This window comes from Apium graveolens, chromosome 2, assembly GCF_009905375.1.
Source record: "Apium graveolens cultivar Ventura chromosome 2, ASM990537v1, whole genome shotgun sequence".
NCBI lineage: Eukaryota > Viridiplantae > Streptophyta > Magnoliopsida > Apiales > Apiaceae > Apium > Apium graveolens.
The window spans coordinates 39,751,602-39,764,128 of NC_133648.1; the positions used below are offsets into that span (position 1 = coordinate 39,751,602).

General features: G+C 32.8%; 1 protein-coding gene across 1 annotated transcript; it reads left to right on the forward strand.

Moving 5' to 3' along the window:
- Window positions 1-542: 542 nt before the first annotated feature.
- LOC141707315 (replication factor C subunit 2) lies at window positions 543-9,809 on the forward strand. The gene is made up of 12 exons (XM_074510405.1): window positions 543-701; window positions 798-876; window positions 1,147-1,226; window positions 5,204-5,323; window positions 5,421-5,490; window positions 5,574-5,647; window positions 6,463-6,583; window positions 6,673-6,735; window positions 7,172-7,231; window positions 8,817-8,942; window positions 9,032-9,115; window positions 9,548-9,809. The coding sequence occupies exons 1-12, from the start codon at window positions 658-660 to the stop codon at window positions 9,644-9,646; spliced, it is 1,020 nt and encodes a 339-aa protein (XP_074366506.1). The 5' UTR covers window positions 543-657; the 3' UTR covers window positions 9,647-9,809.
- Window positions 9,810-12,527: the final 2,718 nt, after the last annotated feature.

Genomic DNA, 12,527 nt, shown 5'->3' on the forward strand with positions numbered 1-12,527 from the left:
TATATATATATATATATATATATAAATTTGAAAATTAGTCCGAAGTTTCATTTTAGAATAGGGGTCGACGATGTGATGATTTTTTTTTGTAAAATATATAACATGTTTTGTTTGTCCAATATTATATTACATATGCTTTAAATTTTGTTGGTATAAATTTTGTGTGTGAATAAAAATTAAAGTGATTTTGTTAACATTTATTTAAAAATTAACGAAATGTAATCATTTGTTTAAAAAAATATTTGAGTCATTCAAATGACAATAATTATAAAAGAGTCATTTTCGTATAAAAAAATAATAGTTAGGGATATCAAACTGCAATTAAATCTATAAATTGTAAAATAGACATTATGTAATATAAAATTTTACAATTATTTTGACCTTTATATCGAGACTAAATATTTATTGAATCTTTTTTAATCAAGAACCGTAAAATAAAAATTATCGTGAACTTTTTTCAGTGTACAACTAGTTTAAAAAATAACAAAATGTTTGTCAAAAAAATAGAATTAAAAAAATGATATTGAAATTTGGTTGAATATACATACGCAGAGAGGGGAGGGGTTTATTGGTGGTTTGTTATTCTCCTTTGTTACCTTGTAGAGCTAAAGAGCTTTGAGCGGGAAACTCTGCCCCCCAGTAATCGAATCGACGGAGATGGCGCCGTTGTTGCAGACCTCTCAGCCTTGGGTCGAAAAATAGTTATGTTTCATTTTTACCCCATCTCTTTCATTTTTAAATACTATTTCTTTTCATATTAATTGATAATAATCGATTCAATTGATTGTTTTTCTCAGTCGACCTAAGCAAGTCAAGGACGTTGCTCACCAAGACGAGGTCGTTCGTGTCCTTACTAACACTCTCGAAACCGCTAATGTATTCTCTCTCTCTCTCTCTGCCTCTCTCTCTCTCTCTCTCTCTCTCCCTCTCTCTCCCTCTCTCGCCCTCCCTCCCTCCCTCTCCCCCCCTCCCTCCCCCTCCCTCCCCCTCCCTCCCTCCCCCTCCCTCCCTCCCCTCTAGGGTTTTTAATTGAGTTTGATTAAATTATATATACATGTCAAGACTGGGATTTAACGGGATGAAAATGTGTGTATGTTATTGTGTTTTGGAAAGAGTTTTTATTGGGGGTTTTGGTTTTTAATGTAGTGCCCGCATATGCTGTTTTATGGTCCACCTGGAACTGGCAAAACTACTACTGCTCTTGCCATTGCACATGAGCTTTACGGGTACACTTCCATTTTGTTTAGGCCGTTTACGTAATTAGCTTCATAACAAATTTATTTGTTTTAATTCTTTTTGTTTGTCTATATTCATACATTTTCCTATAATTTTGGGGCAGGCAGTTTGTGGAAATGTAACTTAATTTTCTTATTAGGAATATTTTGTCATGTTAGGTAGGCGCAGCTGGCCTACCTTGCTGCAAGCAATTACATATGTTAAGTTTTTCGTTCCCGTTCCTAGTTTGATCTATGTCAGCTTTCTTATCCAATCAATCCATTTGAACTAAAACGAATAACAACCAACAATTACTGAATAAACTGACAAGTAATAGGCTTCTGTGAGAACATGAAGATGAAATTATTGACAATTATTATGCTTTCTTGAGATTGGTAACTATGAGAATTACATCCTTATTATATAATATGCATAAGGGGATCTTATCTAAATATTTGGTAGTTTATGATCCCTGTATTGCTGGATTGTAAAAGATAACATCATAGCCGTTGGATCTAAAATAAAGGAATATTCTCTATTCAACAACAATAAGTAGGTATTCTAAATTGAACGGAATATCCAATAATTTACACCGCAAAATGGCATCCTAAACTGAATAGAAAAATAATGCAAAAAATCGTAATTATTTTTACCTTCAATTTCTGGATAATATTTTTTGAACAAAATTTTTAAACCATCATTGAATTAGACATTACATCGTGAGCATCGCGTGGGCTGTAAAATCGTCAAAATCTGATTTGTAGTACTCAAGGTAAAGCCGAAATAAAATCAAACAAGGATTTTTTTTATTTGTTTGAACTTTAATTTGATTTTCTTAACTATTTCAAATTAATAAAAATTATATCCTATATTATATACGATAAGTAGGTATTTTAAATTGAATATAAAATCCTACCTTTTCATTGATTTAAATAAAAAATAAGTATCCTAAACTGAACAGAATAATAATGCAAAATTCGTAATTATTATTTTTCTTCAATTCCTGGATAAAACTTGTTGGAAAAACTTTTAAACCATCACCCAATTAAACTTTACTTCGTGAGCTTCGTGTGGGCTGTAAAATCGTCAAAATATGATTTATAAAACTCAAGATAGAACCTAAATAATATCAAACAAAATCTTATAATCTTTTTTGTTTGTTTGAACTTTAATTTGATAACATTTGTTAAATAAAAAATAGAACATTCGTGCTTTGCATATCGAAACATTAAAAATTTGGTAGTCGGCACTGGGTCTATGTAATACACGAGATTGATTTTGTATCTGTGTTATGTTATTTATGATACTTTTCAAAACTTAAAAAGAGATAATTCGTTCGTCGGTGTAATCGCCTTCAAATAAGACAAAATAATCTAACTATTCATTGTGAATAAAAGAAAACAAAATTATACTCTTGGTCGAGGTTAAAATAAATTTAAAATCAAACTAAGTATAATTAGTTGGATTTGGTTGGTATAATAGATTCCAGGCTAACAAAAAAATTATTAATACTATTGATTCGGCTAAAAATAAGTATATTATTGAACTGATAATTCTTCGATTGATATAATAGTGTCGGACTAAAACAAAAATACATACTATTCATCGAGGTTAAAAATTTGTAGAACTGAGCCATGATAAAACAAAATTAAAATTAAAATAAAATTTGGCCGGCTAAAACAAAATAGTAAATACTATTCATCTAAGTTAAAAAAAAGTATACTATTGATCCGGATTTAAACAAAATTAAAATCAAACTAATTATAATTAGTTGGATTTGATTAGTATAATGGGTCTCGGGATAAAACAAAATTAAAATCAAATTAAATGTGATTCACATACTATTGACCCGGGCTGAAACTTATTGTTTAAATTAAAAAATAATTAAATTTCGTAAATACACGTAGGAATAACAATAAAACTTAATATTTTAATTAGTCATATTGTTTTTCTAAATTGAAATACCTCAAAATAAAAATATCAAATATATATGTATATATATAATTATTATCAAATCATATCATATAAAAATTTTGAATAAAAAATTTCGCATCTTAAAAATTCTAATTCAACATATATTTTTAAAATTATACAATATTAGAAAAAATCTAAGCTAGTAACCATAAATGCAACAGTTGCGGCTATAATTACAAAAACTAGCACAAGATGAGAAATTCACTTTATGCCTTGTTTGGAAACAAGCATTTCATTTGAAATGATGGATTTCAAATGACATGATTTGAGTTGTCATTTCAAATTCTCATATTTGCACTAAAATTTGAATGTCTTGAATTTCAAATGAAATCCCAATCCATTTTTTTTACTTATCCAAACATGTTATTTGATCAAATCTTGAATTTTAAATGAAATCCAAATTATCAAACGGGCACTTATATAAATTATTATTTCACTGGCCCTAGTTGCCAGACAATATTTTTGATAGATATCTGTACTATATCGCTTTCAAAGGTGAAAAATCATACACAGTCTTAAATTTTGACACTCATCAAATTAATTAACTTACCTCAAACTTGAAAACAAGCTTACGTATGGAGCCAATCTCCATATTTTAAAATTCATTGACTTAGTTAAGTAAATGCAAGTTGGTTGAAGTTGAAATATAGAAATTGGTGCAGTATGTGTGCTTATTTCTAAGTTTGACATGATGTCCATTGATTCGGATTTTTCCCTAACTGAGAGTCAGTCAAGTTTTCACTCCGCGCCACTAATGTGGTTTCGGTTCCGGCACAACCTGAAGTTCCTACCTTGCTTCCACCTTTTAACACTACTTTGGCCGGTACAACATCCATCGCCTAAAGTTTTTGTTGTTGTACCACATTCAGAATTCAGTACGCCTTCAACATATGCCACGTAATGATGTTCACTTCCACTTCCCGTTTATGATTAGTACACCACCGACACCTGCATCTGCGGTTCCACGAGCGCTTGTATAGATATTATTATATTTGATTGTTTGATACTAATTTTAACTTGTTTTTGCTGGTAATGTAGATAACTATCTTAGATATGTTCACTGTTGATAACAAATATGCTTTTTTTTTTGTTTTTAAATTTCATTACAAAGTAATTAGAGCAGGTGATTGTTATTCTACGCAAACTCAATTTTCTATGTTGTGGGAGTTTGTGTTATCATAACCACATCTATTGTTAATCTCATAGGTACAATTTCCAGGAAACATATAACTTGTTAGTTTTCTTTGCCATTGTTGGTTGTATTTATGCATAGTAATTGGATCCACTAGCCAGAAGTCCCGAACAAATAAGTTTTTATCCTCAGGGAACGCATAACTATGAAATTTTTGCTATAATCTCTTCTTATGTTGTTTTCAAGTGCAACACAAATATCACTCGCATAATATTTTTCTCTGCTAACCCGGAGATGGAGACATGCTAGGAGGCAAGTGCATTTGCAACTCTCCGTGAATAAGGCTTGACATCCAAATTTTATTCTTTAATAAATCTATTTATATAATTGGTTGCCACAAAAGTAATTGCTAAAATCTGGAAGCATCTATAAAACATGAGTATTATTCTATTCCCTCCCCCCCCACACCACCACTGTAATTTGAAAATTTAATGATTTGCATGGTTTTCTATTATAGGAATTTGTTGCACTAGAAATACTGCCCTACTACTATGTTTGGATATGTTTCCTTTTTATTTTCTGCGCATAGGCGATCTCTCTTTCGTTCATAACTCGCTTCGTGCTTGGACTTAGTTTAGACAAAGAAGTTTTACCTGTTTAATTTTACTTGCCACGGGGAAGGCTTTTGTGGTGTCCTGTGTGGAAAAACAATTTGGAGGAAGGCATTTATTCACTCTCTCCACCCAACGAAGATGTCTTGCAAATTTTTACTTGGCTGGCTAATTTTTTATTTGATTGTTTCAAGTTTCATAGATATTTGTATCTTTTAAATTACCTTTAGCATGGACTGAGATCACCTGAAGAAAGCATGTCTTTTGGCAGACCTGAACTCTACAAGTCCAGGGTGCTGGAGCTTAATGCTAGTGACGACCGTGGAATAAATGTAGTGCGCACAAAAATAAAAAACTTTGCTGCTGTAGCTGTAGGTACTCAGCGTCACGGGTAAATCCTATCTTACAAGTCATATTATTATAGTGCTTAACAAAATTTGGTGAATATTCACTGGTGATTAAGATGTCTTCTTTTTCCTGTAATCCAGAAACTACCCTTGCCCCCCTTATAAAATAATCATCCTTGATGAGGCAGATTCCATGACTGAAGATGCCCAGGCAAGTTTTTGGTTAATTTACCCTGTATACAACTTAAAAGTTTCTTTCTGGCACTTGCTGAGAATCAGCATCTTATTTTGCAGAATGCCTTGCGTCGGACAATGGAAACTTACTCTAAAGTTACAAGATTTTTTTTCATTTGCAATTATATCAGCAGGTTCTCTTTCTCTTATCTATTTCAATACCTATGTGTATTGTGTTCATGTGGAGTTAACAACGATTTTATACCACTGATAGTTACATTTACATGTCCATTATAGATCTGATTGTTTGCTTTGATTGACAAGAACCAAGTTCAGTATCTGGACAAGTATGTTTAACTTCAAAATGTTAGAGTATGCGAATGCAACAGAATATAATACATCACTTGACTTGCCTCTTAGTTGCTTCTTTTTGTTTCCTCCACCTCGTTTCTCTCTAGTGAATTACAAATCATACTCCCTCTGTCCGTCCCAATTGTTATCGTTTCTGGGAGAGTGTCCGGCACGCATTTTAAGATGAAGAGAAAGTATAGTTTTTTAACTTTTTTTAAAAATTTTATTTTTCTGAATAAAAGTTTAAACATTCTATTTTTATTCAGAAAAAGAAAATTTTTAAAAAAAGTTATAGAACTATACTTTCTATTCATCTTAAAATGCGTGCCGGACACTCTCCCAGAAACGACAACAATTGGGAGGGACGGAGGGAGTATCAATTACATGCATGTATAAATACATAAAATCTATTTACAGCTTGGCCTCATGTTTCATCTTGGCCTTTTTTTCAAAATAAAAGGTTGTATCATGTATGTTATCACAGTCTGGCAACATAATCTGTCAAGAGAAAATTTTAGAATGCAATAAAAAATTGAGTTGCCTAGATGTCCAAGAACGTCATTAATCTATTTCCATTTCTTAGTTAGTAGTTTTGCATATGTGAACACGTAGATGACTAATGTTAATGATACAATTTTGGTGAAACTGTTTCATGCAGAATCATTGAACCTCTTGCTTCTAGATGCGCAAAGTTCAGATTTAAGCCACTTACTGATGAAATAATGAATGACCGTATAGAGCACATTTGCAGTGCAGAAGGTCTTAATTTGGATTCAGAGGTGTAGATCCAGTAACTTAGAACACTTGTTCATGTGCCATCATATATCGAATCTAATATTACATCATTATGATTTTCAATACTTTACAGGCTCTTTCGACCTTGAGTTCTATCTCTCAAGGTGATCTACGTCGGGCAATAACATACTTGCAGGTAAGAACATATTTGAACTGCAGTTTTGTAATATTTAGCGGAAATAGCTTAATCCGACAATATAATGTTTTTAGTACACATGCTGTATTATCTTATGAACTGGTAACTGTTATTTCTTGTATCATATGCAAGTGTAGTGTGAGATCAGATTACTTGTCTGTGTGCATAGCTATCTGCAGCTATACTTCTTTATATCGTTCCTCTCTATTTTTTTTTTGGAGGGGTGGGGGGGTGATTATGTTTTTGTTCTATCTTTTTGTGTACTTCAGTATATATTGTTATATAGGCTTAGTTACACACACGCATGTTCGTTTTTGAAGTGAAATGCAGGCTTTCTTTAATGATGGTGCTTGATAGTAAATAGTACTTGGTCAATTTGGTGTTGGCACTTTTTTTTAGTATCATTGCTGACTCATTGCCCTGTAATTTGTAACAGGGAGCTGCTCGCTTATTTGGATCTTCAATCTCATCGAGAGACTTGATTAATGTATCTGGGGTGAGTCATGAGCAAAATATTCTTACTTTGCAATTCAACCTGCTCCAGTACAGTTTTCTACTGATCATTTGTATAAATTTCTGAAATTTTCGAGTGCCAGATCACTGCGGTATATGTTGGCTGACTTACACTTGCTTTGCTAAGAACATGATTTTATCATGTTATATTTTATGTATCACTGTATCAGAACATGTATGCTGCAGTAGCTTACTGCGAAATAAGATCTGGGAACTTGTTCAAGGTAGTTGTGTAAATGAATGTTATGCAATAATACAAACACAAACCTGAGCCTCAGATGAGCCCTAGTTGATGTAACGAGCCCGAGGAACATGTATGCAGTAGCTTAGGAAAATAGACTATCTTTTCTTTTTTAGGAATCAATTTAGTACACATTGTTCAATGCTTATTTTGATGATGTTTTACTTGGATAGTGACAAGGATCTTGTTCATGAGCGTCCAAGTGTCTTTAAAGACGAATGGAATGGGCATGTGACTTTGTAATTAGCAAAGAAAAAATCATTATTATTGCTCATTAAGAACTATGAACTATCTATTCATTAGTTATATGAAGTAATTGTGCATATTTATAGTTTTTATATATCTTGAAACCTTTGTCCAAAAATATAATATATTTTTTGGTATAGATGCTATTCTTTCTGTCCGACTTATGTCCTATAAGTAGTGACATTCCTCATATCCGCTTCCCATATGCACTTAAATATGAATACTTGCTTAATAAAGTCTTATATTAGGTTTATGCATCAACTCTTTAAGATTGGTTTAAGAATGTCTTTCCAATACCTGGTTCAAGAATCCTTAGATGTTAAAAGCTGCATACACCAACGCAGAACATCTGTTCTTGACTTGTGAACAGATGTTCTGCGTTGGTGAATTGCTGGTGTGTATGGTAATATTTGAATATTTTAGACCCAGCAAAACGACAGGAATATATTGGACATGGATTTCCTTAGATCCCACCGAGCATCATGTAGCATGTATATCTATCTCATTGGTCTGGTTTTGTCAAATTACAGTTGTCATTGTAATGCAACCTTATTAGTAAGTCCTAAGTTACCTGGACTCGGGTACGGAGTGTCGGACACGACACGGATCGAGAGTCGGATTCGGCAATTTTAAAAATTTTAGGACACGGGGACACGGATTGAGAGTCGGATACGGCAGTTTTAAAAATTTTAGGACACGGATCGTGGTCATGGTAATACTAGTCTGGGGAATTATGAAGCATTTAGTATTGGTGATATTTGTTAACTGACCGACTCAAAATTAGTCATGGTAATTTCAGCCTATGTCTTGTATGGTTGCCCTTAAAGTTTGCATCCTATGTTTACTGAAATTGTATTTCTGTGGTGCTGAGTTTACCAACCTTCTGGCCCTCTTTAGGAAATATCCTTGGGAATATATTTATCGTTAATAATATTTGGTCATTCTATATATTTATAAATGTTAAAAACTCATACCAACTTGGCATCTCTCTTGCAGCTTCACATCTATTTTGGTTACCCTTTGTTCCATTTACATTACTTCTCTTTACCTCGTTAACTAACCGGAAATTGCAACTGATCAGGTCATCCCACAGGAAGTTGTGCAAGCTCTATATTCAAGTTGCAAAAGTGGCAACTTTGAATTAGCGGAGAAGGAAGTCAATAATGCAATTGCAGAGGGCTATCCAGTTTCTCAGATGATTTCTCAGGTCTTTTTAGTGCTTGTTGCCAATGTCGTGTAATCATATACATATAGTATTTTGAAGCACTGATTTGATTTGATTTTTTTTTTTTGCAGTTGTTTGACCTAATTGTTGGACTGGATGATGTATCAGATGAACAGAAAGCAAGAATTTTTAAGAAAATGGGCGAAGCAGATAAGGTCATTTTCTTAGCGTTCATATTTTTGTAGTAGCTCTTCCCATTATGAAACTAGAATGTCCTTCACATTCTCGTTGGCATTGCACCATACTATTAAATATTCATTTCCTTCTTTTTATTACGGAAAACTTGTTCTAACATTTGTATTCTTCCTTTTCAGTTTCTTGATTTGGAAAAATATAGGAATGTTGAACTCAAATTACTTAACCTTTTTTTTCTTTGCTAAACATCCTCAGATACAAAATGGCACACAAACACACTAATGTCTTAATGTTTATTCCTGATGCATCTTACTTTAATGTTTCAATTAAGCAACACAAATTTCTTTGACATTGAAAATTTATATATTGTTTGTGAAGACTGACTAAAACAAATTGAATGTTGAACAAATATCCGACCTGAACAAGATCATTTCTTATCGTGTGACCTGCAGTGTCTCATTGACGGAGCAGACGAGTACTTGCAGCTGTTGGATGTGGCCAGCAATGCAATGCGAGCACTATGTAATATGCCACTAGAATTTCCTTCTTAAAATTAGGTGGCTAGAAAGGTGAGGTCCGATTTAGCTTGTTTCTTTTGGCTTTGCAAGAGTACATTAGCAAAATATGTTGCTATTGCTAGACCTGTATTTTCAAGACTTTAAGAATGATGTGCTAGAACCTTGTATCTTTGATTAAAAGAAATTGTTTATGTTACATGCACATCCCTTGACGACCTTAATTTGTATTCAAGCAGTACTTCCAACTAAATTCCAACTTCGATAATGCTAGTATATTTCTAAAGCAAAGTAGAAACTAAAATTAAGACCACATTAAGCAAATATTTAAATTCCAACTAGTTTTTGTGTAATGTAGTTCATCTCCATCATATATTCGAAGAAGGATCGAGTGACTGGGTGTATAAGATTCCGCTTGCCTGTAAATATAATGGAGACTTAGTTAAGCTATTAGAAAATGTATTCAGTGTTCCTCTTCTATACTTTTGGGCTTTTGGCTTGACCTTTTAATTTTTGATTGAAAATTTGTGTAACTTCAGAATTGTATCCTCGTTCTTCTTCCCTGATTATATATATATATATATGGAACTTGTGTCATTTTCTAATTATTTTTTTGACCGATTTTGCTCTCGGTCTTTATTTTCCTTGCATTTTATTGTTTTCAGTATACAGTAGGAAGTTAATAACTCAATATAGTGAAAACATTTACTGTCGTGAATAATGAAAAAGTCATACGGTGAAAACGAGCATGTCATTTAATATTGACCTGTATAATACCATCCTTGTGGGAGGATTATCCCCCCCCCCCAAATTCTTGAAAGAAATAAAAAAAGAGAGCCAGAAGGGGTTAAGTTTATATGAATTTATCACATCTAGTTAGGGAGTTGGAACTTAATATTGTTAGTTAGCAATGTCCCCACAGTTTGTTGAAGGAAAAGGAAAAGACAGGAAGGAGTTTAATTAGACTCACAGTGGACCTGGTACCAAAAGGTATATCTCCCTGCCATCATTAGGTTTTACATAGAGGATCAAAAGAGTGCACACACACACGCCAACTAAATGCATGCCACTATGATTGGGACTTCTCACTCCACCAATACATATTAAACCACTGAGTGTCTGCTTCTGCTGCTACTTGTCTGTGTATTAAGGTGATGAATAGTGTGCAGTTTGTAATGTATACAACAAAAGGTTTGTCACTTAAGAGATGGTTGGAGGACCATGCATAATGATACGAGCTGAGCTTCTTCATTTCTCTAGATCACCTCGTCGAGAGCCAGAAAAACTGCCCGTTTTGATTTTATGACGTAGGACTCGTAATTACTTGCTAGGAACAAGGAGTAGTCCCTCCTACGATTAGGATTTTGTCCATAGTAGCAGATATGGTGAATTTGATATTAATCAATTTTTTTTGACTGACACTTTCCAACCAAATACAAACTAGAAGCAGAACAAGAACAAAGACGCCAATTGTTGGTTTATGTGAAAATTCAGTGTCTCTAAATCTCACCCACTTTCCCTACCCATTTGACCTAATAATTATACAAACAGTTAAAAGAGAAAAGAAAAATACCAAACAGGAGTGCACTAAATTGTTCTGGAAAATGTTAGGTAAATGCAGAATGGTACTATGCTATCCATAGTCTCACCTGAAATTTTACTATTGCATCATACTGCAATATGTATTATGACTTATGGGCCAAATTGGCTAAAGTCATAGTACATGTATAGTTAAAACAAGCAGTACATCAGCACTTCTTTTTAAATTTTATTGTTTGCTATTTTACTTATGCCTTGGCATGTAGGAAACTTTTCCTGCCGTCCGTTGGATAAGTCAAACAAGTTAAAAGTTAACAGAAGGAACAAACAAGGAAAATAAGAAAAGCATATGTTTAAACTAATGTATCAAATCTAGATAGGGATTTGGGTCTTTTTTTCTCTGCGAATCTAGCAATTTTTCTCCCAACTTTAAAGGACGAAAAATAGAAAACAGTAAAGAATTAATTAGGCCCACCGTTTAAAGTGAACTTGGTAGAAAAAGTTACACCTTCTTGACATCACAAGGTTTCACCTTGAAGACGAAAATAGTGGAAAAACACACTAATTAAATGCCTGCCACAATGACTGGGACTTGTTAGTTACTCCATACCATGATCAGTCCCAGCGTGTTCTTATTGACTTATACAATCGGAAAAATCATAATATATGATTGTAAGATACGATTATTGCCAACAAATGATTGATGCAGGGGTTAAACTCTTATGGGAGGTCAAGAATTATGTTCATCTTTGATCCCCTTCGTGCTAAAATCAGACTACTGAACATTTGTCCTGGAAACTGGTAAGCCTGTTTTGGTCAGGCAGTAGTAATGTCTAGGTGCGTGTTTGGTTGGTATTAGGAAGTTATTTACAACTAAGTTACATTTTCTATGAAAATTATAATAGCTAGGAAGTAGAAAGAATATTTAGTTGTTTAAGCATCTCCAATGATGTTAGTTATAATTGGTTAGCTAAATTGGACAATATGTAAAATTTGTTAAACCTGTAATACATTGTATTTCGATTATATTGGTTAGCTATATTTTAAAAATAAAATATTATTAAAATTTTATATTGTTATAAATATAATATTTACTTCAATATGGTAATAAATGATTATTTTTTTTTATCTATTTCTTACAGGAATATAGTGGTTCAACAAATATAGCCCACACCAAGAGGTTGACTATATTTATAAACAATGTACCATTGCAGATGGATTTTTTTACATAATTTTTATATTTTTTATTTATAATATGTATTAATAATTTTTAGTTAAAGGTTGATGTGGTCGAAGATTCTGTTATGTGGGTATTCATTGAACATAGTAATTATAAGTTACCAAGGGGGAGGTGAGCCATATTTGATAGGAATCCAAA